This window comes from Carassius carassius, chromosome 22 (assembly GCF_963082965.1).
Source record: "Carassius carassius chromosome 22, fCarCar2.1, whole genome shotgun sequence".
Lineage (NCBI taxonomy): Eukaryota > Metazoa > Chordata > Actinopteri > Cypriniformes > Cyprinidae > Carassius > Carassius carassius.
Genome location: NC_081776.1, coordinates 4,497,440 through 4,515,851, shown reverse-complemented (window position 1 = coordinate 4,515,851; position 18,412 = coordinate 4,497,440). Strand labels below are relative to the sequence as shown.

The following is an 18,412-nucleotide window of genomic DNA, read 5'->3' as shown; positions in this document are numbered from 1 at the left end:
ACTTAAATGGAAATAAATCTATTAAATAAACTGATTTTTATTTATTTTATTTTCTTAATAAATGGCAAATATTCATTTTATATGTCAGTCAACCATGATCAAAATCAACTCTGAATATTAGCTGTTTTTTTCTGTTTTTCATTTGAGAGGCCCTGTTTATGCAAATTTTCGCACCGCCGGAACTGGGTGTGATTTTAGTACCGGACTGCCTTTTTCGAGAACCAAATTAGCTCCTACTCAGGGATAAATTCACCAAAAGCACAACTGGTTCTACCTGTGACGCAAGTATAAATTGATTGGCCAAACGTGTACGAAAACAGCCTCACTCGCCATGATTTAAAACACTGTGTAAACATACTATAAACCAGGGGTCGGACAGTGGCACGCGAGTAATAGGGAAAACTGCATACTGATGTACATTTTGAGGTATTAGTTTTTCATGTTGGAACACCGTGCACAAATGATGTCGCTGTCGATCGGCTTATGTCACTTTATAGTGTACATTGTCAGTGCGAATGGAACGCTTTAAATGGTACTGGGAAATAGTTCGCGAAAAATATTCCCAGCACTTTAGTACTGTACTCTTAGTTCTGAAACTAAAGCGGTGCAAAAGGCCCTATTAACATGTGTTGACAGCAACTATCAGATTCTTGCCTTAGAAGGTAGCTGTCTATGTAGACTGCGAGACAGCTTATACGGATTGGCACAGAACCTATGTGTATACTTTATATCTGGATGAGCCTGGCCTTAATCTTCATCTCCTGATGTCCTCATTGGTCTGACAGCTGTAAAAACTCTCACTAAGTCACTAAAAACGTCCTCAGGTCAACACTAGCATTCAGAAAAGGTTTTTAGCCGTTTTTTTTGTTTGTTTTTTTTACATGAATGTTGCACTCTTTCACCAGTACACTTAACACTATGTACACAGCAGTCTAAACATGCCCACTCATGCATACTCACACTGACATTGTGGTTGTTTTTAGGTCTGTGTGTTGAATGTGGGGAATGGCAGTGGTGTTGACCCAGCCGTTTTTATTCAAGGCAGACTAATGAATGTTTTATGAAGACCCGGCCATTATGTAAGGATCTTATGCCGCTCTCTTCTCTTTCCTTTAAATCTGCACATTTAGCAAGAGTTTCTAACTTCTGCTGCCTTCATCCTGGTCAAGATTAATCCTCAGTCACTGCAGCTCATCTGGAATAGCATTCAGAAGAATATTTTGTACCGCGATGGCAGTTATAGTTCTGCTGATGACTTTTTATTTTTTATTAATAATTTTAAATAATCATTATTTTAAAATAAATAAACTTGTGTTTGAGATTTATTTTTCATAGGTCTGTTGGGACACCTGAAAGAATCATTATTTGGAGATTGAAAAGTTTTGTTTTAATTATAGAGTAAATTAGCTATTTGATTTATAGTCTCACTTTACCCTCAGGAAAGATGTGGATGTAATATGGAAACGAGACCAGACAAATGGACATTTCTGTCTCATTAATGTTGGAAACTGTTCGGAAGAAAATTACACCCTGCTTTTAGATGTGCAGTCATAGATGCAGTCAGCAACATGCCAAATGCAGGAGGCACTGTTTAGCATAGAAGAATCCAAATCTTTTTTTTGGTGCATGTGTGCAACATAGCACATTTTTATTAATTCATTCATTCTATATATGAATTAATATTTTTCTAAATGTGTGTGTGTGTGTGTGTGTGTGTGTACTGTAATTCCTCAAATAAAAGCTGGGGCCTTTATTTACCTGAACTGCAGAAGGTAACAGGCCTTTATTTGAAGCAGGCTTTTATTAGAGGCAGGCCTTTATTTCTAATTCCATCTGTTTGATAATAATTGCTTTAAATAACCCGTTTTAAATTAAAAGCGATAGCGTTCCAGTGTACAGAGATAATAACATTCGCACAGAATCAGTTCAGAATCAATCACCAAAAGAATCAGTTCGGTTCAGACGCGCTCTGTGTCAGTCTGCTTCACGCTGAATCACGCATTCGCAGTATCATCAGATCCTCGGTTCTCGAATCGGACGCGTCCGACAGAAACGGTTCTCGTTTCAGTGTACTGGTGATCCGAAAACCGATGCAAACGGTTCTTGACTCGAGAACGAGAAACGCTCGGCAGTGGGCGTGTACATTCGTTATCTGGCTCTGCTGCACACATTTTCCCCAGGCCTTTATATATATAAAGGTCCTTCTCAAAAAATTTGCATATTGTGATAGTTCATTATTTTCCATAATGTAATGATAAAAATTAAACTTTCATATATTTTAGATTCATTACAAAATACAAAAAGTCAACCTTCAAATGTTCAGTTATGCACTCAATACTTGGTCGGGAATCCTTTTGCAGAAATGACTGCTTCAATGCGGCGTGGCATGGAGGCAATCAGCCTGTGGCACTGCTGAGGTGTTATGGAGGCCCAGGATGCTTCGATAGCGGCCTTAAGCTCATCCAGAGTGTTGGGTCTTGCGTCTCTCAACTTTCTCTTCACAATATCCCACAGATTCTCTATGGGGTTCAGGTCAGGAAAGTTGGCAGGCCAATTGAGCACAGTAATACCATGGTCAATAAACCATTTACCAGTGGTTTTGACACTGTGAGCAGGTGCCAGGTCGTGCTGAAAAAATGAAATCTTCATCTCCATAAAGCTTTTCAGCAGATTGAAGCATGAAAGGCTCCAAAATCTCCTGATAGCTAGCTGCATTGACCCTGCCCTTGATAAAACACAGTGGACCAACACCACCAGCTGACATGGCACCCCAGACCATCACTGACTGTAGGTACTTGACACTGGACTTCAGGTATTTTGGCATTTCCTTCTGCCCAGTCTTCCTCCAGACTCTGGCACCTTGATTTCCAAATGACATGCAAAATTTGTCCAAAAGTCCAGTGCTGCTTCTCTGTAGCCCAGGTCAGGCGCTTCTGCCGCTGTTTCTGGTTCAAAAGTGGCTTGACCTGGGGAATGTGTTACCTGTAGCCCATTTCCTGCACACGTCTGTGCACGGTGGCTCTGGATGTTTCTACTCCAGACTCAGGTCCCCCAAGGTCTGGAATCGGTCCTTCTCCACAATCTTCCTCAGTGTCCGGTCACCTCTTCTCGTTGTGCAGTGTTTTTTGCCACACTTTTTCCTTCCCACAGACTTCCCACTGAGGTGCCTTGATATAGCACTCTGGGAACAGCCTGTTCGTTCAGAAATTTCTTTCTGTGTCTTACCCTCTCGCTTGAGGGTGTCAATGATGGCCTTCTGGTCAGCAGTCTTACCCATGATTGCGGTTTTGAGTAATGAACCAGGCTGGGAGTTTTTAAAAGCCTCAGGAATCTTTTGCAGGTGTTTAGAGTTAATTAGTTGATTCAGATGATTAGGTTAATAGCTTGTTTAGAGAACCTTTTCATGATATGCTAATTTTTTGAGACAGGAATTTTGGGTTTTCATGAGCTATATGCCAAAATGATCAGTATTAAAACAATAAAAGACCTGAAATATTTCAGTTGGTGTGCAATGAATCTAAAATATATGAAAGTTTAATTTTTATCATTACATTATGGAAAATAATGAACTTTATCACAATATGCTAATTTTTTGAGAAGGACCTGTGTATATATATATATATATATATATATATATATATATATATATATATATATATATATATATATATATATATATATATATACAGGTATATATATGTTAGATTTTTTTTGTTTAATATATCGTCGGGGGTTTTTTGGCCAGACGAAAACCTTGGGCCAAAGCGGGCCAGCTGGGGCTAGAGGAGTGGTTATGAACAGAATGAACAGAGAACGGAGTTTCTCCGTGTCTGGAGAGCGTCTGCGCTGCGGATCATTTCAGAAAGATAACAGCTGTAACACCAGCATTAAACACTTTTTAAAATAAGTTGAGCTCAAATATCAATTTCAGTCAGCAGTGAGTGTTTGAAATAACTTGATTCAATGTTGATTAATCACCATACAAGGCAGAAATAATTAGTGCACTCTAATGTTACCAAAGTAAACATGGTAAATACTACCACTTGAAGAAATCCGACATCAGCTTCTTATTCTCTATCACAATCGTGTATTTCTTTAGTAACATATTTTATCTGTCATAAGTCTCGTCTTGAGAGTTAAGCTCTATGTAGCCTTTGTTTTTGTGTTCAGGAGCTTTTTATAAAAATATAGAAATGATAATTCTTTCTAAATGTGATGTATAAGCTACTGTGACTACAATTAAGCAGAAACAGACTCGACTGAATAGGAGGCTATGTTCATGAAGCTTTATTTTTGTGTGACTAATATTAATTCCTGATAAATTCATTATGATAAATGTATCCCTTATTAAAGCAAAACATCAATGTTTTTGGATTTAAATATTTAACAAAGCATGCAAACAAACGGCCGCTTTTATCATGTTCATTTTGTGATTGCGCTAGTTCCAGAGACTTATTTCTTATTAGTTTTCTGATAACTTCTCTTTGTTGGTGAAATTGTTGTTCCTGAGAGGCATGTAAAGGGGGTGTTTTAGTGAAGCAGCGGAGCTTCTGGTCTGACGGTAGAAACGCAGTGCTATTTTGGCCTCGTGCTAAAGGCTATTAGCCCCATCCGGCCCGTTTAAAGCACTGGCTCACACTGGCCCGACAGTGGAAAAGCGGCTATTGTTCTTATTACTGTAAATAATTGCTTTAATTTGTTAATACTAAATTTTTTTTAATCACTAAATATCACAAAGACGTGGATACTATATGAAAAAAGAGTATAGATGGACAGTTGTTTTTCTGTACTGCTTCCTCAAATTTCACCCAGTTTTTGTTTTTTTGTTTTTCTGATGTTTGTGGTCTGGTTGTGTCAGAACAGGACAGTCATGTGCCCCATCTGCCTTGCTAAACTTATTATTTAGTCATGCGTGTGGTTTTGTGTTTATTTGTGCGTCGTAAGTTCCCCTCCATTTGAAACACTCTCTGAAGACATGCTCCTTCTCAAGAAGGAAGAAAGACAGTGAATTTATGTCCGGCTGTGTTCATTTTGGTACCAGCAATAGATGTCAGGGTGCTGCACAAAGACCCCTAAGAGCCTGTCACTGGAGACTGTCGACACAGCAACCGTAGACCCAAACCTCGCTTTGGGCCCAAGAGCTTCTGCTGACATGAAATATTTCCTCAGGAGTGCTGTTGCTTAGCAACAAGACAGGATAGGCATAGAGTTTACATTTTATATACTTACGCACCATCATGATATTTTCTCAGTAGTGTGAAAATAGCTCATGTCTGACCAAATTCCATTATTTTGTCGTAACCGCACACCCCACCGATGCTGTCGGCGGGACGTTCCTGCATCTGACAGCATGACATATCGTCACAGCCGGACCTGTTGAGCGTTACCATGGCGTTGGCCGTGGAACATTCCAGAGTTTCCATGATGCTTGTATGGAATTAATGTCCCTGTGCGCAGCTGGCCGTTAATGGAACTTTACCACATGGGCTCGGATGGATCAGACCTGCGCCACACCGAGCCGTGTGTGTGTCTGTGAGGCTGGTGTTTTGTTGGATAGTTCTTAGTAAGCAGGTTGAAAGGCCTGTTGTAATGAGAGACAGCTGTGGTGTGGGAAGATATGAGAGACAGAGAGCGACCACAGCAAAAAAAGAGAGTGCTCTTTGAATAAATGAAGATACGACACCATCAGCATTTCATGCTCAGGCATCAAAACAAAGTCTGCAAACAACTTAGATTGCCTTCAGAATCTTTCATCACAGTATAATAACTTGCTCTGCCTATGAAATGACTCCATTTTTGCTGACACCCTCCTATTCCCCTCCAAACTTTATAAAGAGACCAGTTTTTAGCATGTCGTCAAACCCCAAAGAATAAAATCAAGCCTAACAGTTTAGTTTTTTGGTTAGGTTTGGATTGGTTTGTTTTTGCATTTTCTTTTGTTTCAGTCATGTTATAAGTTAAAATGGTTTTGGACTGCAGTTGCATTTTTTACTTTTTGTCCCTTCTTTTGTTTTTGTTTTTAGTATAAAATACACCAAACTTAATTTTGACATTGGCAAAAAAAATATGGATACAAGCAAATGTTCAGGGAGTTTTCTCATAAAATCACAAAAGTATTTTTTTTTTCTGTCTGGACGTTGTGATGCAATTTTAAATTGTTTGTAAATCTATTAATCAACATTGTCCCAAAATGGTTATATATCTAAGATTATCTAAGACTTTTTAGTTTGTATGTCTGAGTGTGCTTGGCTAGAATGAGTTTTAGATTACGACGTCCCAGAGAGCAGCTCTTTATCTCCTTATGTAATAGAGTACCACTGTGGTGCTGTGTGTACCGTTTTTTTTTTTTTCGTGTGTGTGTGTGAGCGTGAGCCCGAGGAGGGGTTGGTTGACTGTACAGGTGGTGTGAGCAGGAACAGGTGGGAGGGACACAGGTGCACACACACACACACACACACACACACACACACACACACACACACACACACACACACACACAGTGCACAGGTTATATAACCTCTACAGTCATTGATTAAAGTTGTGCAGTTTATATTTGATCTGATAGGGCACGTGTGTTGTCATATGAACAGCTATTTAATGATTAACTTGCCTTTTGATTAAAACTTGAGTATCGATTGTCTGAGTTTGATTGATGCTTTATCATGCCCTGTGTTGATTGGCTCAAATGGCTCCAGTATAAACAGCTGCTTTCCTATTGGTTTAAATGTTGCTATAGCAACACCATTGCAATGACTGGCTAGCCTTTCCATTAAAAGTGAAAAACACAGCAGGTGTAGCCTTCCCAGCATCACTCAGCTTGATAGAAAGTGAAAGATATGGGTGATTATGTCAAGACATCTCCAGTTTCTAGAAAGACGCCAGTTTCCCTTTATTGCTGTAGCTTCCCTTTGACCTCAGTGTAACCTCATGTAGAAAAGTAATGATTTTAATGAAATATTGACTGCTTCACACCTGTGAGGATATAAATCTATTCATGCAATTACACAGATGTTTTATGTGTGTACTGATGGAGGTCTCGTTGTTTTTTCAGAGCCCATTGTAAGGAACGGCCGGCCACCCTCGTCCCACAGCATGCATTCGTTTTTGCACCAGTACACGGGCTCCTTTAAGAAGCCTCCCCTGCGCCGACCGCACAGTGTCATTGGGGGCAGTCTGGGGTCCTTCATGGCCATGCCTCGAAACGGCAGCCGACTCGGTGAGTGACTAATCATAACACACATTACAGGCTGTTTTCAAGAGTCACCATTTAAAGACCTATTCAGAAGGATTCAGCATGAAACATGTTTTTTTAAAAAAAAAAAAAAAAACCTCCCTTAACATTCTGCCTGTTCAATATAATGTGCAACAATAATCCATTACATTAGACTTGACAAAACAACAAAAACTGGATATGAATTGTAGGGCTGTGACAGTTGCCGTGACAACCGCGTCACCGCGGTGGTCGGTTGCTACCACGATTGTCTACTGCCACCGGCGGTAGTGCACATGAAGTCACAAACTCTATAGCAAGCATAATACAAAGTTTTGTATATAAGTGTAATAACTGTAATAGTTGCAAATTCTAAATCTATGGTAATTAACAAATTACCTCAAACACAGAGTTTCCTTTAGATTGGCAGATTTGAGCGCGGGAAAATACAGTTTATGCATTCAGCAAATTAATTTAGTGTTGGGCGATGGATCTTGTTGGGAAAGCAAATACCACATCACCGATCTGGAGTCATCTGCATTCATGTCACCCATCAGCGTTTGCACAAGTTCTCGTGATTGAAACGCTGGCTGGTCAGGTTTGGAGAGGCTTTCTCCAAACTGGACAAATACAAACAAGACAGCGATAAATAAAAGATGGTAACAAGAAGTATGGCAACGATTCCTATTTCAAAGAGAGCGCATTCAGATGAGGAGTTAACGAGCTCGCTTGGTAGCGGAAAAGTAAACCAGACGCAACACAACCGCGTTGTGACCGGTTTAGTCTGTCTAGTGTCTATACAGGACATTTGAACTCAGTGTCAGTACCTCACAGACCGGACGGGGGATTTATGTCGTGTTGTGCTACATCCAGTGTAGCATCACTGATTATAATGAGTATTTTCTCACGCTTCATCGCTCGCGTCCGTTAGACAGGGTGTATTTAACTTTCTTATTTAGGCTATACTTTCTTGTTTAATTGCATTATTTCTTTGATATTTATTTTAGTGTTTTGCTGGCGGCGTTCACTGACAGAAGTGCTCAAATATACACGAACTAACGAGTTAAATAGGATGTGTTAGATGAGTGAGACTGAGTGCTGGGCTGATTTCATAGACATGTGCATACATATAAATATATCCTGTATATAATATATATAAAATATATTACATGCATGCATAGTTTAAGTCAGCTTTAATCACCTTTTTTTTTGGTAATTCCATGAATCAACTGACCACGACACTGCTTGCACATAGTTTATTTCGCAGTTTGAAATGAAAGGATACGCACAAAGGAAGCGTGCACCGGCGACTTTGAGCACAGGACCGTCCGCGCTCGCTTACCTTGCACCTGATAATAAAGTGAGTGGAGCGCGTGTCTGAAACGTCTCCTGTTCAGTTATTCTGCGACTGAATAAATTCACTTCTTATGAGAAAAAGTGACAGAAGCAGCAGTTGTGAGTGGGTGGCCATCCCCGCCCCTATACGTTAAATATTTGTATACGTTAAACTGAAAAAAATTATCGCCTTCGTTAACGAGCAACTTTTGACACTCATACATATATATATATATATTTATATTTATATTTATTTATTTATTTATAATATTATTATTATTATTTTGTTTTTGTTTTTATCAACACCGCGCCACCGGCGGTTGTTGGTCCATGACCACCGCGGTGGTAAAAATTAGAATGTACTTAGTCAAGTTCAAGCTGTGGACATAAAGTGGAATGAAATGTCGTGCCTCACAGGACCACGGTGCTACATTAATATAGACATACAACAATTTAGTAAAACAGTATAAACCTATACACAACTAACCTACTGACATATTTTGAATATGAATATACTATATATAAATGTTTACCTATACATGGACTGAAAAAGACATAAAATATATAGACTAGACAAATGCTTCACATAATACTGTACATGTGCAAAGAGAAAAATCGTAAGTCAAGCAGCTGGCTGGGGAACAGTGCCGGCGGAGAAAGTGTAGGTGCTGTTGTGCCTTCTTGGAGAATGACATGGTGTTGGTGGTCTAGGTGAGATCCTTTGTGATGTGCATCCCCATCGTTGTTGCTGATGAGACCTACCATGGTTGTTTCATCCGCAAACTTGATGATGTGGTTTGAGCTAAACTTGGCATTGCAGTCATGGGTCAGCAGTGTGAAGAGAAGTGGGCTGAGCACACAAGCTTGTGGGGCACCTGTGCTCAGTGTGGTAGTGCTCGAGGTGTTGTGGCCAGCACAGACTGACTGAGGTCTTCCAGTTAAAAAGTCCAGGACCCAATTACAGAGGGAACTGTTAAGGCCCAGCAGGTTTAGTTTGTTGATGAGCTGTTGTGGGATTATTGAGTTGAATGCTGAGCTGAAGTCGATGAAAAGCATTCTAACACACTTTTTTTTTTTAAATTGTCATTCTGATGATGTATTAGTATTAATGTTCTAAATATTTGGCTCAGTCTTTTGCAGTGTTTGGAATAACGGCATTTAAAAGAACGGCGTTAGGTAACGACGTTATTTTTTCAGTAACAGGTTAATCTAACTAATTACTTTTCCCGTCGTTACAACGCCGTTAACGTTACTGAACGTTAAATGCGGTGCGTTACTATGCACTGATTTAATATGCAATCCGAATGCACCCCTGGCTCACACAGCGAGTGAGCAGGTGGGTTAATAACGAGATAAGCGATTATGATTGGCTAAGGCAGAGTCATGTGTTTCATGGTAGCCAATCAGAGCCAGTGTTTTTACACACACGCGCCGGCGGCGCCAAACACACACAGTCACACACACGCAACAGCTACACAGAGATTCGCAGCAGCAGGAGAAATGGCGAGTCAGGAGCAATCCGATGAAAAGTTGGCATTTTCAAGATATAAGCACTACTTCAAATTCATTGTAGTCAAAGGCAAGAATGTGCATGTAATGTGTGACACGCATCTACAAAGCTAGTGGCCAAAAACACTTTTCTTACAAAGGCTACGTTCACACTGCAGGGCTTGAAGCTCAATTCCGATTTTTTGAAAAAATTAGATTTTTTTGCAAGGCCGTTCACATTTCCAATTAAATGCAGTCTTTTGTAATCTCCTGTGTGAACGTGAAATGACCCAGAAGTGACCCGCATGCGCAGAAGAGTACTCAACGCTCAACGACGTCACTCGTTGTTTGCGGAAGTAGCTAACGTTAAACATGGATGTCAACAACAGTGTAGTCAACAGCGGAGCTCTTTTTGCAATATTAGTTATTTTCCCAACGGAGCCAGCACAATTACAATCTTCTCATTTTAAGAAGAAAATTAAAAAGGAGGAGAGCAAGGTTTTTGGCCATGGCGTTTTGTGGAGCAGTGTTAGCAACGTCGGTACAGAGAAACGTGTGGGTGTGGAGTCGCAGCCAGGAGTAGTGGGATACTGATGTGAGTGGCTTCACTAATACAGAATTCATCAGTCTATCTTCTCGTTCCCGCCTACTTCAACGCAGACGTATGACGTTTGTAGCGTATCAATGACGTACGGGTCGGATACATGTGGCCTGGCCGTTCAGACGGAGGTCGCATTTCAAAAGATCGGATACGTATCGGATTCAGGACCACATACCCAAGTGGCCTGAGTCACATTTGAAAAGATCGGATCGGTTTCGTTCAGACTGTCATGAAAAGATCAGATACAGGTCGCATAGGGGCAAAAAAATCGGAATTGGGTTGTTTCAGCCTGCAGTGTGAACGTAGCCAAAGAGTGCAGGATAAAACTCTTGCTGTCTGTTGACGTGCAATAAATCTCAAAAGTTATGTACGAACACCTGTCTGTTCTACTTATTTCAACTGACTTGTGAAAACTGCTAAAAAAAAAAAAAAAAATACTTTGACATATAGCAACTTTTTTTTTTACAGTAACGCAAATAGTTACTTTCCCTGGTAACGAGTTACTTTTATTATAGAGTAATTCAGTTACTAACTCAGTTACTTTTTGGAACAAGTAGTGAGTAACTATAACTAATTACTTCTTTAAAGTAACGTTCCCAACACTGGACTTTTGTGTCGGTTAATGATTGATATTTTTGGGGAGTTGTGTGGATAGAACATACATTGATGTGAATGACTTGGATCATCCTCACCTACCACCCAAATTTGCTAAAACCACGCCCACTTTCACTTTATTGAATGTGTTTTTGACTGCCAGCAAGGAAGTCTTCTCTCTAAAAATGTTTACAGTTATATTAAACAGTCATAGTTCTGCAGAATCTTGGTATGTGATTAACGTGGGTCGCTCAACCATAACTCCCTGACGTCATGGGAGCAGTCATGTCTTACTCCGGTGTGCATGCGTGCAACTGCATATGTGGGCGATCACTCACTCAGTCACACACACACACACACACACACACACACACACACACACTGACAGGAAGTGAGTCAGAAGAAGGTTAGTGGGAGGCGATCGAAAAAGAAGTGTTTCACATTTGAAGGGTTCCGTCAGGCTGCTCTCAGAGTGAGTGTGTGTTCATGTGTGGAGTTTCCTATACATGAGGTTATTGTTTACCAGCATCTCAGACACAAGTCCAGACGCGTCCAGCCCCCATTCCCACATTCTTACCTGTTAACAGTGATGTCAGAGCCCCTGTTTGTTTTTTTTGGCATTGATTGTGAACTTGGAATTTGTAAGCTGTGACGTAAATGCATTCATAAATAATAAATTATCATCTTGAGTTTCCTCAAATAGGATGCATTTCAAGTCAAAGTGATTTCAAAGACAGTCTGGAGTTTATTAGAGTTTGACCCACTTTCGTTCTTGCAGGAGTTTTCCGTGCCACACTTTTTCTTTTTTTCTTTTTTGGAAAAGTAGAACACTGCACATTCTAGACTTTCACAGCTTTAGTGTGTAAAAGAAGAGCGGAGGAGAGCAGAAGACGGAGCAATGGGGTGAGACAGACAGAATTACAAGTGAGGCTGTCTCAGGCTTGACTGAATGAAAGAGCACAGCGCTTCTGATGTTAAGAGGAGGAGGTGGAAGAAGATGAAAGGCAGGAAAGGGAGAGTGAACGGAGGGAAATGGCGTGATTTGGCAGAGCCAAATCACACCACACACACCGTCTCGCTGTTTCAAAGACTTCATTTTTGTAACGGGATGCAGAAATGAGGCCACAGCGGTTACCAGTCATGAAACTTGATCTCTCCTCATCTCTCGAAGAAGAAATGTCCTGGTCATGTTTCACCCCAAAGTCAAAAGATTAAAAAAAGTAAAATAATAAAAACATAAACAATGAAGCCTAATTTGAATTAAGCCAAATCATAGCATTAAGATTTTTTTACACTGACGTTTTTTTAATAAAATTAATCGTATTTTCCCACATTTTATTTATTTTTTATTTCATTTTCTCATTGTCAATTAAAAAGCCGGACTTGAGGACTTGTACCTTGTCTTAAAAAGACAAAGATATTAGACAAATTTTATTGGGCTACTGCCTTTGTGCTTATGTTATTTTTACTTTATATTATTTTCAGAATACAATAAATGCAGTATATTAAATGCTACCTTGATGTATACCAACAATGCTAACAATTGATCTCATTAATAATAATTAATGGGTATAATGTGCTATATTGTCATTGCTTCATTCGTTATACAAAATACATTTATGGTTTACTCTGTGGTTTTGGTGTAAATATGGCTCGGACAGTTTCTGCAAGATTCACCTCTCCACCTCTGGTCTCAAGACATCAGAGTGGACAGACAGTAGACAGATGTGCTATAATGGATGGCCCTCAGGTTAGGTACTTTTAACTGCCTCGGCCAAATAAAAGAGCGGGCTGATATGTCACCCTTGGGGGGGGACTCCTTATGAGGTGAGGAAGGAGGGGGCCGCACAGCAGCAAACAGCCTGTCATAAAACTACAGAGCCACGACCACACTTTTACACATTTTCCAGTTCCCAGTAATCTCTCTTCTTCCGGAACATCTTTATTTTCTGTTGACTTTAAGCCACCCCTTTTCCAAGTACTAAAAGGCTGCACATACATTCACATGAACACATGTTGACTGGACGGGACTCTTAATTCATGGCTGCTGGTTTTCAATTTGAAAATGTGCATGTGGTTTTTCAACCCTGATTACATCATGATTTGGCCCATAGGCCAGTTCCGATAAGCCGGATCATACTTTTATGTAATAGAGAAGAGTTGAGGACATAGTGCTGTATAAACAAAAAGCACATGGGACAGTGCATATCCCTTCACAACGCTCTTGTTTTCGGTGTAATCCGTGTCTTTCTCAGGAATCGTGGCATAGGTGAATGTGAATAGAGCATGTGTGTCTGTGTCATGTTTGACTGGTTTTCATGAATATCAAGAACTGCGGGAAAATTATTAACAGACGTTCAGCCTGATATGCTGTGTATATGTCATTTTATGTACACTGGTATGAATGTGTGTGTTTTTAAAGGGAATTACACTGAAATGAAGGAATCACATGTTGCTTTTCCAACACACACACACACACACACACACACACACACACACTCTCACTCTCTCTCTCTCTCTATCCTAAATAGTTAGTTTATTGTGTTTAGTCAGTTTACTATAATATGATAATAATAGTATTTCTGATTTTTTAAGTTGATATTAACCACAAAATAATGTAACAGTCATGTGCATCTTAGGCCTTAAATCAGTGAACATTTACCTTTTGTGTCAAAGAGGCTGGTCTTAAAATTAATTCAAAAGACAGTTGTGATCAACTGTTTGATGACTTTCATTTGGATTAAGAAAGCAAATGGTAAATACCTTATTATAAGTTACTATTTTTAAAAGTAATAAATTAATTTCAAACTTCAAACTTAAAATTAAATTATTTTACATATTACATATATCCATTAACATATGCTTTTAAAATATTTAATATTTTTATTTATTGGTCAAGTTGTGAAATTAAATATAATTAAGTTAATATTTAAATAACAAAAAAAATTCTATAACACTTTCAACTTTTTTTATTCAATATAAATTTTATTTTATTTTATTAATTTACTCATTACAAATTGAAAAGTCAAATAGAGGACGGGTATCAAAATAAATTGAAATAAATCCTTTTTTTCATAATAGATAAAAACAGCATAAAAATTTACTTGTAAATCCTTAAGTTTGTGACTGAATGGCTTGTGCTACTAAAAACAAATTAATCGCATGGAATTGCCTAACTATAATAAAACATGCATTCCTTTATAGTGTAAGTAAATGGGAACTATTGCAAGTATTGAGATTCAGCCATGTACATGTGTATACACTAATAAAAGCTCCCAGAAACTCTTTCCTTCACTCCTCCATTAGAGCAGCAGCACCTCACACCACATAAATAACACATTTTCATTTCCTAACCCCCTATTCCTCTCGCCCAGACATTGTTCATGAGAATCTGAAGATGGGCTCAGATGGAGAGAGCGATCAGGCCTCAGGGACGTCCTCGGACGAAGTGCAATCGCCCACCGGCGTGTGTCTCCGCACCAGAAGTCACCGGCGCATATCCATGGAGGTAAGACAGACCGCGTGTGGCCATGAATTAATCAGCTGCACATACCTGCCACACGCTCATTTATTCACAAGAGGAAGCAGAAAGCGTGCATGTGTGCGTTACCTTGAGAGCTTCAGACTGGGGGATGTGTCACTACTAAGAGCTTTATTTTTGGCCTTGGGTAGGTGGAGGGATTCCTCCTGGTGTGTTTTCTCCCTCATCCTCTCCTATTTTCTCCCACCTCCTGTTTGTCGGCTTTTCTCTTTCCCTTCCTCCACGCCGATTCTTAAGAAATCTGAAGGTTTTGTTGCAAGTGTAGATGTTATATAAGAGGAGCTTCTGCAGTTCAAGAGCTCTTGGGTTTTAAATTTCAGTTACCTAGTTTTTGTCTTATCCAGTCACAACCACAACAAATAACATTTTGTAAATCAAACCGGTTTCTTTTTTGTCAAAATAGTTCTATGTCTAGGCTAATAGATTACATAGTCCTGCCCACTGTGAAATCTCATTGTTTCAAAATCCTACTCTTCATAACTACGTAATGAACTTCAAATATGTTCTGATTAGCCGTTATTATGATGCATCATGTGGCATTTTCAGGAAAAGCACTGGAAACAGGCATTGCATTTGGTTCGCAGTGTCAGACTGTGATTTTCGAATCATTAACATCTATCTGCGTCTTTCTAGCAAGGTTGGTCTGCTGTTTGATATTAATAACTGGCTTTCTGTCCTACTGCACGCAAGAATCTAAAAAGGAATGGATTCTATCTATGTGTTCTTGCTCCTTCCATTTGCACTTTCTATTATTTTCTCTGCAGTAGATTGTTAAAAAGAGGGATTGAATAACATTGTTAGAGGATTTTGAAATAGAAAAGCGTTTTTTTTTTCTTTTATTAACCTGAATACTTCAAGAAACTCGCGTCACACATAAAGCATTTAAAGCTCTTATTCTGGGGTTTTAATTGCAAACCTCAGTCCAAGCTAGTTATTTGGGCACGTGTTCATCACTCTTACTGTCTCCGGTCTTCTTTTGCCCCCTGCTGTATGAATTAGGTCACTGCAACTACGTACACTGTTTTAAAGCCAATGAATATGTAGATATCATTTAACAATATATTGGTTAATCTTATAAAGTGGTGTCAGGTCACATTTTACTCCTTAGACATTAAGAGGGGAAAAAAAGAGAAATTTCAAAGAAATTTAAGGATATAGTTCACTGTTATGTATTTATCACATTATTTTCAGAGTATTTAAGCTAGTTTTACCACCAAAATCTAATTGCTGTAACATGTAATAACATAAATAATATCCATATATAGTAATAAAAAATAAATATAATTTGTTACATTATAAATAAATAGTAAAAAATAATAAAATTTATCCATTTGAAGTTTGTCATTAAATAATTTGTTGTACTTAGTTTCATTGGTTTAAAAATATATTTTAATCACCAAGGCTTGGTTAGTTTCCTGTAATGCATAATTAACTGTTATTACTAAGCATTACAAACTTTTTTTTCCGTACATATTTTGTGAGATCTTTGGATCAGTTTTTAAATTATTTACTACTACTTATTATTATTATTATTATTCATTTTTATTGTTATTTCCTCCTCAATACTCTGTCATGCATCTAGATGTTTTATTTTGTCATTTTTATTATTCTCAGATTCATTGATTCTCATAAAGTAACAGTTATGAAAATCATCTTGTCTAAGCTCTTAAAATAGTGATTTTTTTTTTGCATTAAAGTAATGAGAATTGTAGATGTGCTTAATTTAAGATAAATGGGTTAATGTTAATGTTATTAGAAATGTCATGATGCAAAATATCTTTTTTTTTTTTTTTGGTGAAATGATTCACTCCTCTTTCAACCTCTACTTGTACACAAGTACAGTATGGAACTAATGAGATTATTCATGCTGCAAGCTTCTTTAAAAGTAGCCTGTGGGTGGAGAAAAAAAGCCATGCAAGAGAGAGATGTAAATAGAGGAGACTCAAAGCGTGATGGAGGGTTATTAATGGAAGGTTCTAATGCTTTAGTTTGAGAATGGCTTTATGGAGTCACACAATCTTATTTAAAACAAGCACACACACATTTCTCTTAGACTAGATATGCACACCAAATGAATATTCACCAAGGATCAGTTATTAATCTTTGATAAGAACAGAGCTTATTTTGTCCCTTGCGACTGACTTGTTTGCGTATGTGTGTGTGATTTGATTCTCAGGACCTGAATAAACGCTTGTCTTTGCCTGCTGATATCCGGATTCCTGACGGTTACCTTGAAAAGCTGCAGCTGAGCAGCCCACCGTTCGACCAACCCCTCAGCCGGCGGTCACGTAGAGCCTCGCTGGTGAGTTTGCGTGAATAAACCCTTCATCATCAAGGTTTAACCACATTAAACATAGTTTAACTACAAATGCTATTCTGTAAAGCACATAAACATGACGCACCTCCTCCTTGAAGTAGCATTTTATCTCCAAATAGATCACGTTTCATAATATACTGTGCGTATCTGTGTTTGAGCATGATGGGATATCTACCTAGCAACCATGCTGCATAGCAACACGACTCAACATTAAGTTTCTCTTCTGACATGAATGGCTGTGGGATCATGGTGTCCAAGATGAATAAATCCCACATTGTGTTGAAACAATAAGGTTTATTTCAATTATTTAATCTGGCAGGGTTAAAACTATGACACGGCTGTCAAACAGCAAGCCATTGTCACGCTGAGAGAAAGATAAATGTATATTATCGTTCAAAAGTTTACAGTCAATAATAATACTTTTGATTTGCAAAACATACATTAGAGACTTTTATAATGTTACGAAAGATTTATATTACGAATAAATGCTGTTCTTTTTTCATCAAAGAAAACACTTATCAGAAATATTTCCTGAACAGCAAATCAACCTACGTGAAGGATTTCTGAAGGTCATGTGACACTGAAGACTGGAGTAATGATGCTGAAAATTCAGCTGACATGAAAAATAATTACATTTGAATATATATATTTTAATAGAAAATATTTACATTTAACCATATTTCACAATATAAATGCTTTGCTGTACTTTTGAACATTTAAATGCAGTTTTGGTCAGGATAAGAGACTTCTTTCAAAAACAATTAATGACCAAAACATTTTAAATCATAATTTAAAATCAAGTGCTGTCTGTGAAATGCACAATATAGTGTGTTTTATATCTATTTAAAGGAACAGTAAATCTGAAAATTAATATTCTGTCAGCATTTAATCAACCTCACGTTGTACTAAATAAATTGTCACTTTTTGCAATGTTTCTTTTCATCAATGCAATGAAATCAACAACCAGGATCAGTCAAACTCCTAAAAAACACAATTATTTGTGCAATTCTGTGTTGCTAATACATTACTAATCCAGGTCCTGTTTCACCACAAAATGTAAAGATATGAAAAGAAGAAGAAAAAGTTTGTATCCAATAAAAGATAAAAAAAGATTCCACAAAGAAAATTGCTATTCTCAAATATTTCCAAAAATGGTCATGACTTTTTTTTTTTTTTATGACAACTATTAAGTCCATATGTCTTTTGCACTATAATATGAGTGTTCTGAAGCTGTTCAATAACTTTGTGGGCCACGATTGGTTACAAAATGTGATCTAATTGAATGAGATTTGAGAAGCACATAGAATAACTCACAAGACTATCATA

General features: G+C 38.2%; 1 protein-coding gene across 1 annotated transcript in view; it reads left to right on the top strand.

Annotated features, from left to right (window-relative positions):
• Positions 1 to 18,412, top strand: part of LOC132098749 (cyclin-dependent kinase 17-like) — a 65,826-nt gene that overhangs the window by 36,615 nt on the left and 10,799 nt on the right. Inside the window, exons 3-5 of the mRNA XM_059504911.1 lie at positions 7,052 to 7,216; positions 14,603 to 14,736; positions 16,946 to 17,071. Coding sequence (XP_059360894.1) covers positions 7,052 to 7,216; positions 14,603 to 14,736; positions 16,946 to 17,071 — 425 coding nt within the window. The remainder of the gene's footprint in view (positions 1 to 7,051; positions 7,217 to 14,602; positions 14,737 to 16,945; positions 17,072 to 18,412) is intronic.